Genomic DNA, 22,884 nt, shown 5'->3' on the forward strand with positions numbered 1-22,884 from the left:
TCGTAGGTGGTCAATGCACTGAGTTGGCGGAGAATAAATTTACTTTTTGAACCAATGAAAAAAGTCATGTACTCAATATGAGGGTTGTTGTTGTTGTTTTTGTTGTTGTGGTCTTCAGTCCTGAGGCTGGTTTGATGCAGCTCTCCGTGGTACTCTATCCTGTGCAAGCTTCTTCATCTCCCAGTACCTACTGCAACCTACATTCTTCTGAATCTGCTTATTGTATTCATCTCTTGGTCTCCGTCTACGACTTCTACCCTCCACGCTGCCCTACAATACTAAATTGGTGATCCCTCGATGTCTCAGAACATGTCCTACCAACCGATCCCTTCTTCTAGTCAAGTTGTGCCACAAGCTCCTCTTCTCCCCAATTCTGTTCAATACCTCCCCATTAGTTATGTGATCTACCCATCTAATCTTCAGCATTCTTCTGTAGCACCACATTTCGAAAGCTTCTATTCTCTTCTTGTCTAAGCTATTTATCGTCCACGTTTCACTTGCATACATGGCTACACTCCATACAATATGAGGGTAGGTTAGTTCAAATGGCTCTGAGCACTATGGGACTTAACAGGGTAGGTTGGTATCGTAGCTTTTGATATTCAGTGGTCAAAGCATACTCAAGTTGGAGTGAGCATAACCTCGACTCAACATTTACCGCGGCCTGATGCGCGACGGTGCTCTACCGAGCAGCTGTCTCCGCGCTGGATCGGAAACGCTGATTCCCTACTCTGCTGAAGTCATTCAGTCTCGACTTTCCTCCATTCTGGAGAACGTTAATTTTCCCCTAGTCGAAATAATGGCTATTGCACTCTCGCTAAGGGTTGGAGCGACGTGCACAATTTCTTTGCCGGCAAAAATTCCCGCAGGAATAATTAACTACCTCTTTGCTGTCTGTCGCCGTGATACGTGAAGCGTATCGTTCACACTTCGCAGAAAGCAATGCTCTCCATGCCCTCGATATTTTCCACACTCTTGCGCGGCCCGCCGCGAGGCGAGAGAGATATCTAGAAATTTATTTCTCAAAATGCTTTTATACAATGGGGATCTCCCCACCGTGTCACGTCTGCATCGCCCAGTATGGCTCCAGCCAATCGCCGTCTCTTACGCTCGGTCCCGGCTGTTTTTACGTTCAACAAAAAATCTATTGGTCTGGCCTTATCCCTTTCTGTGCTTAAGCTCGCTATTCTCTTCTTAAGTGGGGTTTTCTGATGCCATTAACCTCCTGCTCGGTTCGTCTCCAAAATGCATTTCACTTTAACTTATTTATTCATGCCCCTGTCCATATATTGGTGGATATTTTTTTGTTAGTTTTCGGCACATGAGAGTACTGCAATTGTCTTTTGTTGATATACACTACTGGCCATTAAAATTGCTACACCACGAAGATGACGAGATACAGACGCGAAATTTAACCGACAGGAAGAAGATGCTGTGATATGCAAATGATTAGCTTTCCACAGCATTCACACAAGGATGGCACCAGTGGCGACACCTACAACATGCTAACATGAGAAAAGCTTCCAACCGATTTCTCGTACTCAAACAGTAGTTGACCGGCGTTGCCTGGTGAAACGTTGTTGTGATGCCTCGTGTAAGGAGGAGAAATGCGTACAATCACGTTTCCGACTTTGATAAAGGTCGGATTGTAGCCTATCGCGATTGCGGTTTATCGTATCGCGACATTGCTGCTCGCGTTGGTCGAAATCCAATGACTGTTAGCAGAGTATGGAATCGGTGGGTTCAGGAGGGTAACACAGAACGCCGTGCTGGATCCCAACAGTCTCGTATCACTAGCAGTCGACATGACAGGCATCTTATCCGCATGGCTGTAACGGATCGTGCAGCCACGTCTCGATCACTGAGTCAACAGATGGGGACGTTTGCAAGACAACAACCATCTGCACGAACAGTTCGACGACGTTTGCAGCAGCATGGACTATCAGCTCGGAGGCCATGGCTGCGGTTACCCTTGAGCTGCATCACAGACAGGAGCGCCTGCGATGGTGTACTCAGCGGCAAACCTAGGTGCACGAATGGCAATACGTCATTTTTTCTGATGAATCCAGGTTCTGTTTACAGCATCATGATAGTCGCATCCGTGTTTGGCGACATCGTGCTGAACGCACATTGGAAACGTGTATTCGTCATCGCCATACTGGCGTATCACACGGCGTGATGGTATGGGGTGCCATTGGTTACACGTCTCGGTCACCTCTTGTTCGCATTGACGGCACTTTTAACAGTGGACGTTACATTTCAGATGTGTTATGACCCGTAGCTCTACCCTTCATTCGATCACTCCGAAACCCTACATTTCAGCAGGATAATGCACGATCGCACGTTGCAGGACCTGTAAGGGCCTTTCTGGATACAGAAAATGTTCGACGGCTGCCCTGGCCAGCACCTTCTCCAGATCTCTCACCAATTGAAAACGTCTGGTCAATGGTGGCCGAGCAACTGGCTCGTCACAATACGACAGTGACTACTCTTGATGAACTGTGGTATCGTGTTGAAGCTGCATGGGCATCTGTACCTGTACACTCCATCCAAGCTCTGTTTGGCTCAATGCCGAGGCGTATCAAGGCCGTTATTACGGCCAGAGGTGGTTGTTCTGATTTTTCAAGGTCTATGCACCCAAAATGTGTGAAAATGTAATCATGGGTCAGTTCTAGTATAATATATTTGTCCAATGAATACCTGTTTATCATCTGCATTTCTTCTTGGTGTTGCAATTTTAATGACCAGTAGTGTAGTTTGCGAGTCCCAAGAACGATTGCAACCCCATTTGGAGATTCTGGTGCAGGATTTTCACGAGCCGATATAATTAATTTTGGGTCTGTGTTAACCCCATCTTTACGTACGATATGATCTCTTCTACCACAAAATTAGACTTCCATGTACACATAATTAAGTTCGCTGCATATGCTGTTCCACATTACTCCCGCAGACGATTATTTCTAATATTTGGCAAAGGGAAGGCGTTCGTTATGGTTCTAGCATTTGGATGTCTGCCATTACAGTAAAACTTATAGTTTCGTGTTCCCTCAAATGGCTCTGAGCGCTATGGGACTTAACAAATTGTTCAAATGGCTCTGAGCACTACGGGAACATCTGAGGTCATCAGTGTCCTAGAACTTAGAACTACTTAAACCTAACTAACCCAAGGACATCACACACATCCATGCCCGATGCACGATTCGAATCTGCGACCGTAGCGGTCGCGCGGTTCCAGACTGAAGCGCCTAGAACCCCTCGGCCACAACGGCTGGCCTGGTTATCGACTTGATACCTGAAGAGTTAATAGGAGGCATCATATGGAGAACTTGTAATATGCAAAAAAAAACTTTTTCAGTTGTTATGTGTGTGCAAAGCCCTGTGACAATGTGTCAAATAATAGAACTGCAAAAAATCTGTTAAATCGCTCCAATCATTTATAATAACCTTGTATGTTAAGAAAAAATTGATTCTAATAAAGCTTTTATTGCAGATACACAAAGAGACAGAATGTGGGCATCGCACAAGCCAAGTAGGCAAGTGAGTGAGTGAGAAATGGCGTGGGGACTCACGTCGTAAAACTGTTTCTCGGTCTCGGGCCCGATCTGGCGGTCGCCGAAGTAGAAGCGGCGGACGTCCTCGGCCACGGTATCCTTTTCGGCTTCACTGCAGCGCAGGTCGCCGGGCAGGAGCAGGCGGGGGCAGCGCGCCACTCTGGACACCATCTCCCTCTCCAGCATCGCCACTGCCGAGGAAACGAAACATTCAACAGGCTTCAAGAATGGGGTCCCACAGGGTTCAATCCTGAGTCCCTTATTGTTCTTAGTGTGTATCAATGACTTGCAACTCTGTTTTCATGAAGATGCAAATCTAGTTTTGCTGATGATACAAGTATGACATCACACCCAAGAAACAAGAATTGGCTGAAAAAATCGCAAATAATGGTTTCAGAAAATTGTTAAGAGGTTCTCTGTAAATGGACTCTAACTAAAGTTTGATAACACAGTGTATACAGTTCTGTACAGTAAATGGAGTAACATCATTAATAAATATATGCTTTGAACAGATGTCTGTAGCTAAGAAAGAATAAAATTTTTGAGTGTGTGCTTTGAGGAGAGTTTGAAGTTGAAGAAACCGATTGACAACCTTCTGAAACGTTTTAGTTATGCTGCTTATGCTATTAGGGTTATTGCAAATTTAGGCAATAAACACGTCAATAAATGAGCTTACTATGCCTATTTTTGATTCAGTGCTTTCATTATTAAGGGTTCGCCTCTGTAGCTGAGCAGACAGAGTGTCTAACTGCTATGCAGTGGGTCCGAGTTTGATTCCTGCGGGGTCGGATATTTTCTCTGCTCAGAGACTGGGTGTCGTGTTGTTCTCATCATCATTTCACCACCACCAAGTCGCCCAACGTTGCATCAACTGAAAAGGATTGCAAGTCGGCAGCCCAACATCCTCAGGTGGGGACTCTCGGCCGTCAGTGCCACATGGTCATTTCATTTCATCTTTGAGATCAAAAGTATTCATTTCATATGATCCTGTAAACAGAATAATGGCAGGAGCCCACCCGAGATCATTTTGCAGAAATTTAAGGAACTAGAGATATGCACAGTAGCTTTTATATATATAAAATTTTTTGTTAATTCACCTTTCCAATTCAAAAGCAATAACAATGTGCAGAGCGACAACATTAGGAGAAAGGCTATCTTCACTGTTCTGGGTTGAATCTAACTAGGCATAGAATGGGGTAAATTATGCTGCCATAGAAGTCTTACCAAACAGAATAAAAAGTCTGATAGATAGCCAACCAGCATTTACAACAAATCAAAAGAATTTCTGAGTGACAACTCCTACTCAGTAGATGAATTTTTCGGTATAAATTAAAAATTTCACATTTATTAAAAATTTGAATTAAGTTATTGTAAAGAGACCTTTTGTTAAACTGACACATTCTATATCATTATAAAGTGTCGTATTGATTGCCTAAGGAACTTGTATTAATCTGCCCTAATCATGGGACGGAAGTAGGCTCCTCTCTGCTAAGGTGAGAGGAGTGAGTTACTACTGTGTGTTAGTGGATAGCTGTGAAATTGTGCATGAGTCGTGCACTTTCAGAAGTGTTGGATAGAGAACGGAGTGCTAATTCTTTGTGCTGATAACGATTTACAGCTGGGAAGTTGGACGAGTATGGAGGGTTTGCTCAACTGTGGCAGCCAAACAGTTGTTTACGGGGATCGCCTATGTTTCAGAGGTGACTGTATGGTATGAAGTGCTAGTCTTTTCGGGTGGAGGAGGTATGAGAGCCATACGTAACGGCGGGAATGCTAAACATGTTTTCCATTACGTGGAGCCTAGGGAGCATACGTCGAATGTTAAGGGTGTTCCACTGTCGCGTGATGGGTTGCTTGCTCCAGACAGATACACATTTTATGTGGACTGAAGGTGACTTCGTATTTCCATGGTATCTTAAGTATTGGTGGCTTCACATGCTCCAGTCAACTTAATGTGACCACCACGTAACTTGGACATCAACGTGCAATAACCACTCACAGACCACAGGTGGCAGCACAATCAGTGGAGGGTATATAAAGCTCTTAACGGAAGTAAATCGACAGATGTAAAGGTAATATCTTGAGTACCAGAGGGATGTGTGATAGGACCGTTGGTGGATAACCGAGAGTAATACATACCGACCCCTTCAGCTGCCAGAACAAAGTTCGGAGTAATATTCAATAACAGGCTTCTATGACAGAGACTGATTTGTTTTAATTCTTTATGTATTATTTTAAATACTGTGATTTTTTGAATTATCTGTGGTGTTAATTAAGAATTTTAATTTAAAGATAGTTGCTCAGCATAAGTGTCCTTAATTACTTTTGAATAGAATGTGGGAGTGAACAGTGATCAAAGTGTTACAAATATTTACTATCAAAAACAGTCTTGATCTCAATTTATTTATTACAGTGACCGGTTTCGACCACTATTGTGGACATCTTCAGACCTACAAGTCATATATAAAGCTTTAATTAGAGGACTACATACATTAAAGAAAATACATAAAGTTATAAAGCTATAAAAGGATGAATGACCCATGAATAAGAACCTCCTTCTGCTGGAGAGTCACTACTGGAGAAACCAGTGCACATCCCACTTCTGACGGAGTGATGTCATTACTAACCAATGGGTTATAGGTCGAATAACTATGTAAAATTTCTTAGTTAAAAGAACATTGTCAAGAATGGAAAATATACACACACTAAACTTAGCGCATTTAACAACTATTGTCAATTAAAAAGCGTTAAAAATATTTAAACATGTAGGGTAAATGAACTTCGTTTTGACAGTACATGGGTTGCCCTCTCAAGGCCTGCTAGTGAACCATTTGGAACCACTGGTTGCCATGGTGAAGTTGGACTCCGTTCCAAAGATGTGGCAGCAGGCTTCTGTCCACTGAAGTTGTAGTAAAGTCAATATGCAAACTAGTGGTTGCCATGGTGATGATAAACGCCAGTGCAATGATGTACCAGTAGGCTTCTTTCTAATGAAGTTGTTGCGAAAGTGGAATGGCAAAGACTGTCACGTCAGACGATGTACTATTGAGCAGCAACATGTCTTTATTGAAACAATAATCAATGAGTAGGCTGCAATATTGGTTAATTGACATGTATAGTACATGCTGCACAGATACGATTTACTTGTGTAATAAGAGACCTCCGTTTACACAGATTACATAATAATTCTTACAGATCAATACTAAAACAAAAAAAAAACAAAAAAAAAAAACGAGAGGGCACAGTAGTTGTGCATATTATGAAATATTGTCTATGAAGTTCATACGTAGATTCCATTTTTTTATCACGTGACAATTTTTAAAAAGCATTTCTATGTCTTATGTTGCATGCCAGTCTTATAAACAAATAAAAATAATGAAAATGGAAGGAATTTAAAATTATAATACTATGAGCCATAGTGTCAAAAATAAAGGGATGTGAATTAGCAATACGCAGTCTTAAAGCATATAAGAAAACATTCTAAAAAGAGATAGTTACTCATAAAATAATGTTTGGCGAAATAAAATTGCAAAGAAAAGATAAAATATTTCCTAAAGGTCTTAATAATTTGAAAAACGAAGGACAGAAGAGTGAACATTCCAAAGCAAATCGTCGAAAAGGTCAAAGAAATGTTTGTTTTTAATTTCAAGTTGTTCATTTAAAACAGATAACACATTACTTTTGTGAAGTGAATAGATTTCAATTTCTTCTGAAGTACTTAGCAGTAATCCTTTTGGCACAGTATGTAATAATATCAAATTATTAGAAATGCAACCCTCAGAATATTTGCATCCATCAAGATGTTGACCAAATATTGATTTGGTACATGCAGTACCAGTAGTATGTTCCTTAAAACATGTTAGAAAGTTAAAGCCAGTTTCGCCAATATATTGTTTCTCACAGTCAATACATCGTATTTTGTAAACGCCTGACTTTTGGTATATATTTGATTCCCCAATTGTGTGTTTCAGTTTCATCTCTAATGGATTATTGGTGTTGAATGCTATTGTCACGCTTGTATTCTTAAATAATTCATTTATCTGAAATAGATCCCATGTATGTCATTTTTGTAAATCTCTTCTTGGAATTTATGACAGCATCATTTGTTTCTTGTAATTCTTGATATAACAGATCAACGTGATAGGAATTGTAATTGTTAGCAACTGCTATTTCTTTTAAGGTATCAATTTCCTTCTGGATTGCATCAGGTTGAAGAGGTAAGTTCAATATCCTATGTATCATTGTTTTAAAAAATGCCATTTTGTATCTTAATGGATGGCATGATGTAGCATTTATTATTACATTGGTTGGTGTGGTTTTTCTATAAATAGAAATATTATGTTTTCCATTCCTGTTTGCAATTGTGAGGTCCAGGAAATTAATACTATTGTTACTTTCGTGTTCTACTCTAAATACAAGCTTTGGATGTAAATGATTTAAGTTGTTAGTGAAAGCATCAATTTCTTCCTTAGAACCATTATATAATAGCAATGTGTTGCCAACATATCTTTTGTAGTATATAATTTTATTTGTTATTCTGGATTATTTTTGAAAAATTGAATCTCAACATAATTAACGAAGATATCTGTTATAGTGCTAGCCAGGGAATTCCACACTGCAAGTCCATCTCCCTGAATATATATTTTACTATTAAATGAAAAATAATTAAAATCTAGAGTAATTCTTAACAGTTCAATGAACACTACTATTTCTTTGGGGCTCATGATTTTATGATGTGTTAAGTTATCTTTAATAATACAGAGTCTCTTGAATAGGTATATTTGTGTAAAGATTGGTGATGTCCAATGATGCGAACCTTGCGTTTTGTGGAATATCCACATCATAAATTAATTTAGTTAATTCAAAACTGTTCTTACGGCTATAATTTTCTTCATAAATGTAAATGGATTTTAAGATTTGATTAAGCTTTTTGTTCAGGTTAGAAAAGGGACTGCTGATATTATTAAAGATTGGACGAATTGGTAAATTTGGATTGTCTAATTTGATTTGTGATCTCAATTAGGTGAAGTGGGGTTCATAACCTTAAGTGTTATTTGATCTTTAGGTTAAAATAAGAAGTCACTATCATCAATCAGCTCTTTAATTTTTGTTTGAAATCTTGAAGTTGGGTCTTTATTAACTTCAGGTATTCCATTGGTGTTAAAAAATTGTAAAGTCTTAGAAACATTATTATCTTCACTAACAATGACAAGGGTATTCCCTTTATCTGCCTTGATTGCAATATCTTTATTAGTTATTAACTTCTGGTTCATTTGTTTTACAAGTTTTCATTCATTATTATGTTTATTTTTATCTTTTTTCATTAGTAATGACATTTTTAATTTTACATGCAATGTCACCTTTTTCAGAACTACTAAATTTTGCATGTTTTTCAGCAATCTTTACGTTAGCAATCACACATTTAATATTTGCATTGCGCAATTATGGAGCTAAATTATATTTTAGGCCTTTGTTTAAAAGTGTTGTCTCAGCAGGAGTAAAAGTAATTTTGGTTAGATTGGTTACTCTTAGATAAAAGTTATGTACATTTGCTGAAACATCTTGTGAGCACACATTTTAGTGACTAACAAGGGCTGCAATTTTCTTATTATGCTTATTAAGAATAGTTTCTCATACTGCATTAATTTTGCCATCTGTAAAGTTAAGTAACTGAAAATATTAATTGTGACAATTGATTGCTAATTTTTAGATGTAAATTGCACATTTCAAGATTTAATGCATCTTTTTCTTTATATTCATCTTTAATTTCAGATCTAATCCATAGAATGCTACTCTTCTGTTGTAAAGATTTTCCTATATCTGATCTGGTATTAAAACTAAGTTTTACTTTATTAGGAATCATATGATTCATTAGGCATTGTTTGTTAAATGATATTTTGGCATTACGTTTCATAATTTTAGTGCATAACCCTCTAAACTTCTTGTTGTCTCCAAATACCTGACTTGGTAATAAATTAATTACTTTTGAAACCTCGTAGGAGTGAACAGTGATCAAAGTGTTACAAATATTTACTATCAAAAACAGTCTTGATCACAATTTATTTATTATGGTGGCCGGTTTCGACCACTACTGTGTTCATCTTCAGACCTACAAGTCGTAAACAAAGCTTTAATTAGAGGGCTACATACATTAAAGAAAATACATAAAGTTATAAAGCTATAAAAGATGAATTACCATTGAGTAAGGACCTCCTTACTCCCTGCTGGAGAATCACTACTGAAGAAATCAGTGCACGTCTTACTATTCTCCAGCAGAAGGAGGTCCATTGGTGATTCATCGTTTTATAGCTTTATAATTTTATGTATTTTCTTTAATGTATGTAGCCCTCTAATTAAAGCTTTGTATATGACCCGTGGTGTAGGGGTAGCGTCTTTGATTCATAATCAAAACGTCTTTGGTCCCGGGTTCGATCCCCGCCACCGCCTAAATTTTGATAAATAATCAGCATTGGCTGCCAAAGACTTCCGGCATAAGAAGTCAGCCTCATTCTGCCAACGGCCTTGTCAAAGAGGGCGTAGGAGCGGATAGAGGTTCAGGGCACTCTCTTGTCCTAGGGGTGGGAAATTGCCCCTAAAGGCAGAAGAATCAGCAATGATCAACGATATGAGGATGCAGAAGGCAATGGAAACCACTGCATTAAAGACACGTAACGTGTATCCACAAGATATGTGGCCAGTAATTGAAGAAGTGTCATGATGATCTCTCCATTGGCAAAAGATTCCGGAATAGTCCCCCATTCGGATCTCCGGGAGGGGACTGCCAAGGGGGAGGTTACCATGAGAAAAAGATTGAATAATCAACGAAAGGATAACGTTCTACGAGTCGGGGCGTGGAATGTCAGAAGCTTGAACGTGGTAGGGAAACTAGAAAATCTGAAAAGGAAAATGCAAAGGCTCAATCTAGATATTGTAGGGGTCAGTGAAGTGAAGTGGAAGGAAGACAAGGATTTCTGGTCAGATGAGTATCGGGTAATATCAACAGCAGCAGAAAATGGTATAAAGGATGTAGGATTCGTTATGAATAGGAAGGTAGGGCAGAGGGTGTGTTACTGTGAACAGTGACCGGGTTGTTCTAATCAGAATCGACAGCAGACCAACACCGACAACGATAGTTCAGGTATACATGCCGACGTCGCAAGCTGAAGATGAACAGATAGAGAAAGTGTATGAGGATATTGAAAGGGTAATGCAGTATGTAAAGGGGGACGAAAATCTAATAGTCATGGGCGACTGGAATGCAGTTGTAGGGGAAGGAGTAGAAGAAAAGGTTACAGGAGAATATGGGCTTGGGACACGGAATGAAAGAGGAGAAAGACTAATTGAGTTCTGTAACAAGTTTCAGCTAGTAATAGCGAATACCCTGTTCAAGAATCAAAAGAGGAGGAGGTGTACTTGGAAAAGGCCGGGAGATACGGGAAGATTTCAATTAGATTACATCATGGTCAGACAGAAATTCCGAAATCAGATACTGGATTGTAAGGCGTACCCAGGAGCAGATATAGACTCAGATCACAATATAGTACTGATGAAGAGTAGGCTGAAGTTCAAGACATAAGCAAAGAAGTGGGATACGGAAATACTAAAGAATGACGAGATACGTTTGAAGTTCTCTAACGCTATAGATACAGCAATAAGGAATAGCGCAGTAGGCAGTACAGTTGAAGAGGAATGGACATCTCTAAAAAGGGCCATCACAGAAGTTGGGAAGGAAAACATAGGTACAAAGAAGGTAGCTGCGAAGAAACCATGGGTAAGAGAAGAAATACTTCAGTTGATTGATGAAAGGAGGAAGTACAAACATGATCTGGGAAAATCAGGAATACAGAAATACAAATCGCTGAGGAATGAAATAAATTGGAAGTGCAGGAAAGCTAAGACGAAATGGCTGCAAGAAAAATGTGAAGACATCGAAAAAGATATGATTGTCGGAAGGACAGACGTAGCATACAGGAAAGTCAAAACAACCTTTGGTGACATTAAAAGCAACGGTGGTAACATAAAGAGTGCAACGGGAATTCCACTGTTAAATGCAGAGGAGAGAGGAGAGAGCAGATAGGTGGAAAGAATACATTGAAAGCCTCTATGAGGGTGAAGATTTGTCTGATGTGATAGAAGAAGAAACAGGAGTCGATTTAGAAGAGATAGGGGATCCAGTATTAGAATCGGAATTTAAAAGAGCTTTGGAGGACTTGCGGTCAAATAAGGCAGAAGGGATAGATAACATTCCATCAGAATTTCTAAAATCATTGGGGGAAGTGGCAACAAAACGACTATTCACGTTGGTGTGTAGAATATATGAGTCTGGCGATATACCATCTGACTTTCGGAAAAGCATCATCCACACAATTCCGAAGACGGCAAGAGCTGACAAGTGCGAGAATTATCGCACAATCAGCTTAACAGCTCATGCATCGAAGCTGCTTACAAGAATAATATACAGAAGAATGGAAAAGAAAATTGAGAATGCGCTAGGTGACGATCAGTTTGGCTTTAGGAAAAGTAAAGGGACGAGAGAGGCAATTCTGACGTTATGGCTAATAATGGAAGCAAGGGAAAGAAAAATCAAGACACTTTCATAGGATTTGTCGACCTGGAAAAAGCGTTCGACAATATAAAATGGTGCAAGCTCTTCGAGATTCTGAAAAAAGTAGGGGTAAGCTATAGAGAGAGACGGGTCATATACAATATGTACAACAACCAAGAGGGAATAATAAGAGTGGACGATCAAGAACGAAGTGCTCGTATTAAGAAGGGTGTAAGACAAGGCTGTAGCCTTTCGCCTCTACTCTTCAATCTGTACATCGAGGAAGCAATGATGGAAATAAAAGAAAGGTTCAGGAGTGGAATTAAAATACAAGTTGAAAGGATATCAATGATACGATTCGCTGATGACATTGCTATCCTGAGTGAAAGTGAAGAAGAATTAAATGATCTTCTGAACGGAATGAACAGTCTAATGAGTACACAGTATGGTTTGAGAGAAAATCGGAGAAAGACAAAGGTAATGAGAAGTAGTAGAAATGAGAACAGCGAGAAATTTAACATCAGGATTGAGGGTCACGAAGTCAATGAAGTTAAGGAATTCTGCTACCTAGGCAGTAAAATAACCAATGACGGACGGAGCAAAGAGGACATCAAAAGCAGACTTGCTATGGCAAAAAGGGCATTTCTGGCAAAGAGAAGTCTACTTATATCAAATACCGGCCTTAATTTGAGGAAGAAATTTCTGAGGATGTACGTCTGGAGTACAGCTTTGTATTGTAGTGAAACATGGACTGTGGGAAAACCGGAACAGAAGAGAATCGAAGCATTTGAGATGTGGTGCTATAGACGAATGTTGAAAATTTGGTGGACTGATAAGATAAGGAATGAGGAGGCTCTACGCAGAATCGGAGAGGAAAGGAATATGTGGAAAACACTGATAAGGAGAAGGGACAGGATGATAGGACATCTGCTAAGACATGAGGGAATGACTTCCATGGTACTAGAGGGAGCTGTAGAGGGCAAAAACTGTAGAGGAAGACAGAGATTGGAATACGTCAAGCAAATAATTGAGGACGTAGGTTGCAAGTGCTACTCTGAGATGAAGAAGTTAGCACAGGTAAGGAATTCGTGGCGGGCCGCATCAAACCAGTCAGTAGACTGATGACAAAAAAAAAAAAAAAAAAAAAAAAAAAAAAAAAAAAAAATAATCCGACTTGTAGGTTTGAAGATGACCACAGCAGTGGTCAAAACCGGTCACCGTAAGAAATAAATTGTGATCAAGACTGTTTTTGATAGTAAATATAAGCATCCTGACTGCCAATTGAGAATGACTGACTTATTTTGTGAAAATGGAAATCGTGACTGCTCTTTATAACGATCGACTTGCTTAACGCAGTGGATTAGAGTTTAGCTAAGTTTCTAGTTCTTCCAAATCTGTATTTTAGTAAACTGATGATAGTAAAGGGGTACCTGAAGAGTGGTAATTTCTCAAGTGTTGATGTATTCCAAGGAACGAGCAGAATTTTTTTTTTAAAAAAAGAAAATAAATTTTTGGAATGCTGCTTGTGTGTCTACCTTTTTCCTAATCAGCCATTACCAATATGTTTGGTCACAGAATCATCGCACTCTAAATACTGGTTTGATGCAGCTCTCCACGTTAGGCCTCTTCATCTCCGCATCACTCCTGCAACCTACATCCATTTGAACCTGATTTCACTGTTCGTCTATTACTCTCCCTCTACAATTTTTACCCCCACTCCCTCTCACACTTCCCTCATTAACAAATTACGATTTGCCTCAGGGTGCGTTCTATCAACCGATCACTTCTTTTAGCCAAGCTGTGCTATAAATTTCTTTTTTCCCCATGACGATTCAATATCTTCCCCTTTGATATGCGTTGTACCACCTGCTCTTCAACATTTTTCTGGAGCACTACATTTCAAAATCTTCTATTGTCTTCTTGTCTGAGTTGTTTATCATACATGTTTCACTTCTATTTAAGGCTACACACCAGACAAATATCCTTAGAAAACATTTAAATTTTAATTTGATGTTAACGAAGTTCTCTTTTTGAGAAATGCTTTTCTTGCTATCTTCTATCTCTATTTTATATCCTCTCTGCTTAGGTCATCAGCATTTATTTTGATGCAGAAGCAGCAAAACTCATCAACTATGTTTAGTGGTTCATTTCCTTATCTCATTTCCTCAGCATTGCCTGCTTCAATTCGACTAGCCCTATTACCCTTGCTTTACTTGTTGTTCATCTTGACCATATAACTTCTTTTAGACACTATCCATTCCGTACAAATTCTTTTACAAATTCTTTGCTTATGTGACACAGTTGAGACGTCCTCACCGAAACTCAAGATTTCTTTTCACAGAGCTTTAATCTCCTTTCCAATTTTGTGTTTGGTTTTCAGACTGAACAACATCTGGATGCGCTACAAATCTGTGTCACTCCCTTCTCAGCCACTACCTGCCCTTCTTGTCCTGTCACTCTTGCAACCACCTTGTAGTTTCCTTTGAAGCTTTATATAACACTTCACTACCTATGTTTTACCCGTGTTACCTTCCGAATTTCGAAGAGTATATTGCAGTCCACACTGTGAAAAGCTCATCTTGAGGTTGAAGCTCTTCTGTCCATGTCTGCTTACAAACAGAATTGTTTTTGGAAAGGGTCCATCTTGAGCAAAACACAATTTTATCTTTGCTTCTGTTTCCCAGACAGGTTTCGTTGAAGTTTCAGCATCATCAGTGGACTTTTTTTTCCTTGTTACCACATGCTGTGGGTTTCCTATTTCTTTATTGCACTTGTGTTGTTTCACAGATGGTCTCTTTTTCGGTGAAGAGTTGCATAATGCAACTTTGACTGTCAATGTTTACAATTTACGAAAATAAGATGGCGGACAGTCGAACAGATGAAGCTGAATGCAAAATATGTTAAGTTGATTGTGCGATAGTTCTCTCACGTTCCTGCCTATGCTTTCTTTGGGATTACGCGGATGATATTTTTCCGAAAGTCTGATCATGCGTAACTTCGGATCATTAACGTAATAAAACAAATCGGTATCGACTCTTCAGTGGTGCAGCAGGAGATTGACCCTCAGACGCCGCTGCTCGGTGTATACGCACCTGTGGCGGTGACCGATCCTTCGAAGTCGCAGACGCCGACGATGAACGGAACTGGCTGGAAGTCCCCGCTGAGCATGATGTCTGTGGGGTGGCGCGTCATGAAGGCTCCGCCCTCGGCGTCTGGGGGCTCCAGGGTGCCCACGAACGGGAAGATCCAGCTGCGGGCCTTGTCCTGGGAACACGAACCAGTGAGCCGAAACATTACGACCATCTGCTGAATAGCGGGCTGTTCCGCTTTTCAAACACAGTACAACAGATTCTGCTTAGCACGGATTCTACAAGTTCTTTACAGTATTGCAGAAGTATGTGGCCTCATATGCCTTCGCACAGGTCAAGTAATTCCTGCAAATTATGGAAGGGTAGTTTAGAGGCATGCAGCCAGTGCCCGACACGTGTTCAAATGGATGCATATCAGGCACATTTGCTGGCCAAGACATCAATGTGAGTTCAGTGTAATGCCCCTCAAACCACTGCAGCACGATTCTGACCTTGAAACACGGACAGTTATCCTGTTGGAAGATGTCGTCGCCATCAGAGAAGACTTCAACCATGAAAGAGTGCAGGTGGTCCGCACTGATATTCACATACTTCACCACTGTCGTGATACCATCGATTACCGCCACAGATCCCATGGAAGCCCAACCCATAGCATAATTCTGCCCACACTGGTCCGCATCTGAGGCGCTGTGCGCGTTTCGTGCAGCCCTTCTCCCGAGTGACGGCGTGTGAGGACCCAACCGTCGACCTGGTGTACAAAGGAGTGTGATTAATTCTACAGGCGACCAGTTTTTGTGGATCCACGGTGAAAACTCAGGGATACCATGCCTATTCCACTCATAACTGACGATGTCGTTGGGCCAATATAGGAACACGCAGGGTTCGTGTGATGTGGAGCAACATGTTCCACAGTGACCATTGAACTGTGTGCTCCAAAACCCTTGTGTCGGCAACAGCACTGTACTGTGTCGTCAGATCTGCCGCAGATCGCTGCCTACCTGGAACTACACACTGGGGGATCCTACAGGCTCTATGTTTTGTGATGAGACATGGTCGTCCAGTACCATACGGCCTACTCATTACTTCACGATCCTTCAACCACTTTCCACAGCTGCTCACGACAGTAGTACGCCAACAGGCGATCAGTTTCACCGTTTCAGAGAGTCTCGTTTCCAGCAATAGCACCACAGCAATGTCCCCTTTTTCGAAACCGTTAATATCAATGGATTTCCGCATTCGTGGCCCATTGACCCATTGGCCTCTATTCTGCTTACATCCTTTCCTTACTGCGTCTCGTGACTGCAACACCATGAGGGGGCATTGAACTTGGAGGTGGGGCAATGTTCGTAATGTCTCGGCTCATCAATAAATAAATGCCGTGTGACTAGTGTTTCCTGTCGGGTAGACCGTTCACTGGGTGCAAGTCTTTCGATTTGACGCCACTTTGGCGACTTGCTCGTCGATGGGGACGAAATGATGATGATTAGGACAACACAACATCCAGTCCCTGAGCGGAGAAAATCTCTGACGCAGCCGGGAATCGAACCCGGGCCCTTAGGATTTACATTCTCTCGCACTGACCACTTTTTTTTTTACACTAAATGAAATGCATCCTCTGCAAAAAAAGAAAAAAAATCATTGTAAAAGAAATTACAAATTTAAAGGAACAGGGATGTTTTATTTATTTATTTATTTGTTTTCAATAAAGATCACTCTGTTAAAAGGAACATGTAGATCATTTGATGGTGTAGTATGTGCATTACATATTGAGTGGTGAGAGAAGCGTGAGGTTCATTATCAGCTGTCAAACGTGCACACCGACTGCACCCGGCACATCCCAACTGCGTGGGGGGTCGAGAAAGACTGCCTGAAGGTAGTTGGCAAAGGTTTGCCGATAGTGTGACCATCTACGAACATCATTGTGGGCTTGCTGCAAGAAATACCAAAGGTCAAGTCGCGACTTGGCTGCATCCCCATAGAGGTACGCGATCATCCAACCTTTGACCCAGATGATCTACTGTGATTTAGTCGCCGGAAAGTAGTCACTATCCGGATGTAATAAGGAAGCAGATGTAATATGTTGGGGGATCACACGGAGGTAGCAAGCCACCATCTGTCTTCCTAGCAGCCAGACGTCCTCCACCGCGATTACAAGTTAAGCGGTGATGGTCGTCATCCACTTGGCGACATTTCGGACATAGTGGAGTGTCCACTAGTCCAATTGCATGGAGCCGTTGGTTGGTGTTGAACTTGCCACAGGCGACAGAGAACCACAGTGCCCGAATGAAGGTAGGAAGGAATTTTTGGTGCACATGTCTCCAAATCTTCGGCCAATGCAACTTGGGGTGTTTGAGTTCAATGACATTACGACTTATCCGTCGTAGCAGCCAAGCATAAAAATCCATCGCGCGTGGCAGTCTCGTGCGCGGAAGCTCGTCTATGATATAACTAACAAGGGAACCTCCCCATCGCACCCCCCTCAGATTTAGTTACAAGTTGGCACAGTGGATAGGCCTTGAAAAGCTGAACACAGATCAATCGAGAAAACAGGAAGAAGTTGTGTGGAACTACGAAAAAGTAAGCAAAATATACAAAATGATTAGGCCATGTGCAAGATATGCAACAGAAAGGACAGTGCGAGTTTAGGAGCACCGTGGTCCCGTGGTTAGCGTGAGCCCCTGTGGAAGTAGAGGTCCTTGGTTCAAGTCTTCCCTCGAGTGAGAATTTTACTTTCTTTATTTTCGCAAAGTTATGATTTGTCCGTTCGTTCATTGACGTCTCTGTTCACTGTAATAAGTTTAGCGCCTGTGCTTTGCGACCGCACCGCAAAACCGTGCCATTGTTATTGAAGTCGCGAGCTATATTTGCTGGATTCATATTGCCCACGGAATACATCTCACGTATTTAATGCACTCTCGTCCAAAGCAGTGAACAGTCAACTGCCAGCCAGGGAGCCTCGTTAGCAGGAATACTCTCTCTTCCGTGCGCTGTGGTCGACTGACGTCGTGTGTTTCGATGTTTGTTTAGGTGTGGCGTCCCCATACTACGGCGCAGTTACCTCGCATCGGACGGACGGACAGATAATAATTGTCTGAAAATAAAAAAATTAAACTTTTCAGTCGATGGACGACTTGAACCAAGGACCTTTGGTACGGCAGCCGCTCACGCTAAACACGGGACTACGGCGCTCTAGAGCACAGGTTGTCCTTGATGTTGCCTATATTGCGCATTGACTACTCAGTTTGTATATTTTGCTTATTTTTTCATAGTTCCACACAACTTCTTCCTGTTTTCTGGATTGATCTGGATTCAGTTTTTCAAGGCCTATCCACTGTGCCAACTTATAACTAAATCTGAGGGGGGTGCGATGTGGAGGTTCCCTTGTAAGTTCCAAGATAAATGTTGATACATGCGCAAAATGTGGCGTAATGTTGTCCACCGCCACCGGAGGTGCGAGGGACGCTGGCACCAGGAGATCCAGTAGGCGGGATGTAAGGGAATCACCCCCGCTTCGCCATTGCTTGCACATCGTGGCTAGAAGGAGCGCCGTCGCTCGGCAGTGAACATTCGTAAGTCCGAGTCCCCCCTTGTCCGTAGGGAGCGTGAGCGTTGCGTATCGCACCTTGAGGGGCGACCCAATCGTCACAAAATAGCCTAGTGCTGACTGAAGTCGACGTCCGAGCGTGAGTGGTAGGGGGCAGGATCTGCGAAATATGCACCATTTGAGAAATCACGTAAGTGTTCAGATATTCGACTCGCTGCAAAGGATCAAGGCGCCGTAGGAGATGTTGTCGGACCATGGTACGTCTTGTCTGTAAAATACGTCGGTAGTTAACTGCCGCAGTATGTTTTACAGATGAGGTAAAGTCTATGCCGAGATAGCGGAATCGTTGCACATAAGGAAACTGATTGAGTTCTTCCGGCGTAAAGCCCCTTCCAACCGGCATTGCCGCCGATTTGTTCATGTTCACTGCACTACCCTCTGTCACACTGTGGCCCAACAACAGTTCAATGACCGTCTTCACCTCTTCCTCAGAACGAACGAGCAGCAGGAGGTCGTCCGCATAGGCACGACATTTGAAGGTGTAGTCCCGTAGTTCCATCCCAGAAAGAGAATTTGTTAGCCTCCCAATTAATGGTTCCAACGCTATCGCGAACAACAGCATCGAAAGAGGGCAGCCCTGGCGAATGGATCGTCGAATTTGAATGAGTCCTGCTATACGCCCATTAACCTGTACCAAGGATTGTGCGCCCCCATAAAGCCTTCTAATGAGACCAGTAAAACGGTCTGGAAATCCCATTTGTTCCAGTACAGCGTACAGATAGTTGTGGCGCACCTTATCAAAAGCAGTGTCAAAATGAACCGCCATCATCGCCGCTTTAAGCCGGCACTCCTCCGCCAGCGCCATCACATCACGGCATTCGCCAGTAGCTGTTTGCACATTCACCGATCCACCCGGTGTCGTCTGTTCTGGAGAGAGAGAACGCTACGAATTAACATACGACATCGGAACGCTAGCAACCGTGCAAAGACCTTATAGTCGGCATTAAGCAGGGTGATGGGGCGATAATGTGTGACCGTAATCCCTGGCTTCGGTTTATGTACTGGCACCAAGAGGCCTTTCATAAAAACTGGTGGAATAGGCGCATCGGAATTTAACATCTCGTTGTACATTTCCGTCTATCGCGGTGCCATTTCGTTGCAAAACTCTCGGTAAAATTCAGCAGGAAGCCCATCAATGCCTGGGGACCGATTCAGCGCACCTTGTGCGATCGCATCATGTACTTCCTCACAGCTAATGGCTTCCAGTAAGGTTCCCGCGGCTTCCACCGTCAGTGCACGGGAGACGTGCGTGGCTATACTGTCGAGGTCATCGACAGGGGCTGCTTCTTCCCGATAGATGTGTTGGTAATGGTCGACGAATGCTGTCACTCTTCGGTCTTGGCGGGTAATTAATTCCCGTACCAAAACGCGTCGTCGGTGCTTTCGTTCATTCACGACGTGGTGCATGGAAGGAATCTTGTGCCTTATCGTATCTCTGACATCTGCCGCGCACCATGGTTCCCTGAAGATGTTTCCAGCTAAAGCCACTAGTTTAGCTTGTATCCTTTTGCGTTCGATCCAGACGTCCTGTCCCGGCGGACCATCATCCAGGTCACGCAGCGCTGCAGAATAAAAGTCGGTCGTACGGCGGCGCCATTCTGCCATCTCCCTTCTACAGGGTGTTACAAAAAGGTACGGCCAAACTTTCAGGAAACATTCCTCACACACAAAGAAAGAAAATATGTTATGTGGACATGTGTCCGGAAACGCTTACTTTCCATGTTAGAGCTCATTTTATTACTTCTCTTCAAATCACATTAATCATGGAATGGAAACACACAGCAACAGAACGTACCAGCGTGACTTCAAACACTTTGTTACAGGAAATGTTCAAAATGTCCTCCGTTAGCGAGGATACATGCATCCACCCTCCGTCGCATGGAATCCGTGATGCGCTGATGCAGCCCTGGAGAATGGCGTATTGTATCACAGCCGTCCACAATACGAGCACGAAGAGTCTCTACATTTGGTACCGGGGCTGCGTAGACAAGAGCTTTCAAGTGCCCCCATAAACGAAAGTCAAGCGGGTTGAGGTCAGGAGAGCGTGGAGGCCATGGAATTGGCCCGCCTCTACCAATCCATCGGCCACCGAATCTGTTGTTGAGAAGCGTACGAACACTTCGACTGAAATGTGCAGGAGCTCCATCGTGCATGAACCACATGTTGTGTCGTACTTGTAAATGCACATGTTCTAGCAGCACAGGTAGAGTATCCCGTATGAAATCATGATAACGTGCTCCATTGAGTGTAGGTGGAAGAAACTAAAATGAGGTCTAACATGGAAATTAAGCGATTCCGGACACATGTCCACATAACATCTTTTCTTTATTTGTGTGTGAGGAATGTTTCCTGAAAGTTTGGCCGTACCTTTTTGTAACACCCTGTATATGAGATGAACGTACGGCGAAGCGCCGGTTTAGCACAAGTCAGCCACCATACCTTCCAACCCTTCGCTCACACATCGTCCATGTCTCAAGGATCCGTTGACGGCATTCAGGATCATGTAGATGTTGAATGTTTAGTTTCCACGGGGCCTTACTGTTCCGCACCTCTCTACGGGGAAGAAGCACCGTACAGATGTAAGCGCTGTGATGCCAATGGCCAGCGTTCGGCGTCCTGGATATCATTTGCATGAGCCCGTGAGATACAAATGCGATCTAATCTGCTCGCCGAATGACTTGTCACGTAGGTGTATCCCGGTGCAGCTCCATGTCTTAACTCCCACGTGTCACTAAGTACAGGGTCGTTGACAACGATTCGCAACTCCTGGCTGATGTTTGCTTGCGGCCATTGGTCTTTCTGGCTGAGAACACAGTTGAAATCTCCACCAATTATTACACATTCATAACGTCTATGGAATAATGAGGCAATGTCTTTTGCATAAATTCGCGCTCTTTTTCGCCGCCTATTATTTCCCGACGGTGCATAAAGATTGATGATGCGTGTCCCACACGTCGTGAAAGCCATTCCCCTGGCCGACGGAAGATAACACACGTTTCCCACTGGGAAGCCATCTCGCACGTTAACTGCCACCCCACTCCCATTGCGATCTCCATGTGACGAATAGGATTGGCAGCCTGCGATGTATGGGAGTGCAGCTATGTGGACTTCCTGCAGCCAAGCAAAATCCACATCAGATGCCCAAATCGTTTCCTTCAATAGGTGTCTTTTGGCCGGTGAACGCACGTCATTTATATTTATTGTCGCAATACGGTTCGCATAGCGTTGAATCCCACTCTGTCTAGGCGCCACAACAACATCTCCCTGCATCGGCGCTGAAGGCTGAGTTATAAGACGTTCTCTCGCCCATCTCCCTTCACCTTCAGCAATTGTTAGGCCGTCTTCGTGAGTGCCGGCTGCCTCTGTATGACGTCCGGCGCCTCCTCAATATCGTCATACCACATCTTTTCAGGCAGTGATATATTCGTGTCCATAGCCACAGCATCTGCGTCTGGGGAGCCAACTGGCTGTGATTTCTCTTCAGCATCACCACGTCCCGGTACCGTCAATGTGACAGACCGCTGTGGGTCGGATCGAACAGTTCCCAGTGCCTCGTCCTGTGTCGTAGAGGCTGTTGTGTCGTCTTGGTCCACATGCACATCGTCGTCGGGGCAAGGGGAGTCATCCCTAGGAGATGTCGTGCGACGCCGCCGTTTCCTCCTTTTCGGGGAACGTTGTTTGCGTGTCCTTCCTTCCGTGTCCTCAGATTGTAGGGAAGCACGTCTGCCCGACAAAAAAGCATCCGTAGGAACAGGAAGTGTTTCGAGTCCCATCGTTGTACTTGGCGGGAGTTCGGTCTAAACTGATGTTGTCGTCACAGAGTGCGTTCCAGACGGAACAGCATCCGTAGTAGCTGGAACTGCTTCGTGTACTATCGGTGTGCTTGGTGGGAGTTGGGTCGCATCTGATGTTGTCGCCGTAGATTGTATGCTCGATGGAGCAGCATCCTCTGTCATCCCGACGTCTGCTACAAGGTTTCAGAGAGTGCCATCATTATCTTCCATCGGGGCTGTGTCCTTTCCTTCATCAGCGGACGCAGTGAGGGCTTCGGCATAGGTGATCGGTAGTACTGTCATCGCCGGCGACGGCTCCCGC

The 22,884-nt window shown here is 42.9% G+C and overlaps 1 protein-coding gene across 1 annotated transcript in view; it reads right to left on the reverse strand.

The window, feature by feature from the left end:
- LOC124717023 (esterase FE4-like) overlaps nucleotides 1-22,884 on the reverse strand; it is a 115,224-nt gene that overhangs the window by 19,167 nt on the left and 73,173 nt on the right. Inside the window, exons 6-7 of the mRNA XM_047243676.1 lie at nucleotides 15,189-15,360; nucleotides 3,570-3,742 (exon numbers count right to left, since the gene is read on the reverse strand). Coding sequence (XP_047099632.1) covers nucleotides 3,570-3,742; nucleotides 15,189-15,360 — 345 coding nt within the window. The remainder of the gene's footprint in view (nucleotides 1-3,569; nucleotides 3,743-15,188; nucleotides 15,361-22,884) is intronic.

Source organism: Schistocerca piceifrons, chromosome 9 (genome assembly GCF_021461385.2).
Source record: "Schistocerca piceifrons isolate TAMUIC-IGC-003096 chromosome 9, iqSchPice1.1, whole genome shotgun sequence".
In the NCBI taxonomy this organism is placed as follows: domain Eukaryota; kingdom Metazoa; phylum Arthropoda; class Insecta; order Orthoptera; family Acrididae; genus Schistocerca; species Schistocerca piceifrons.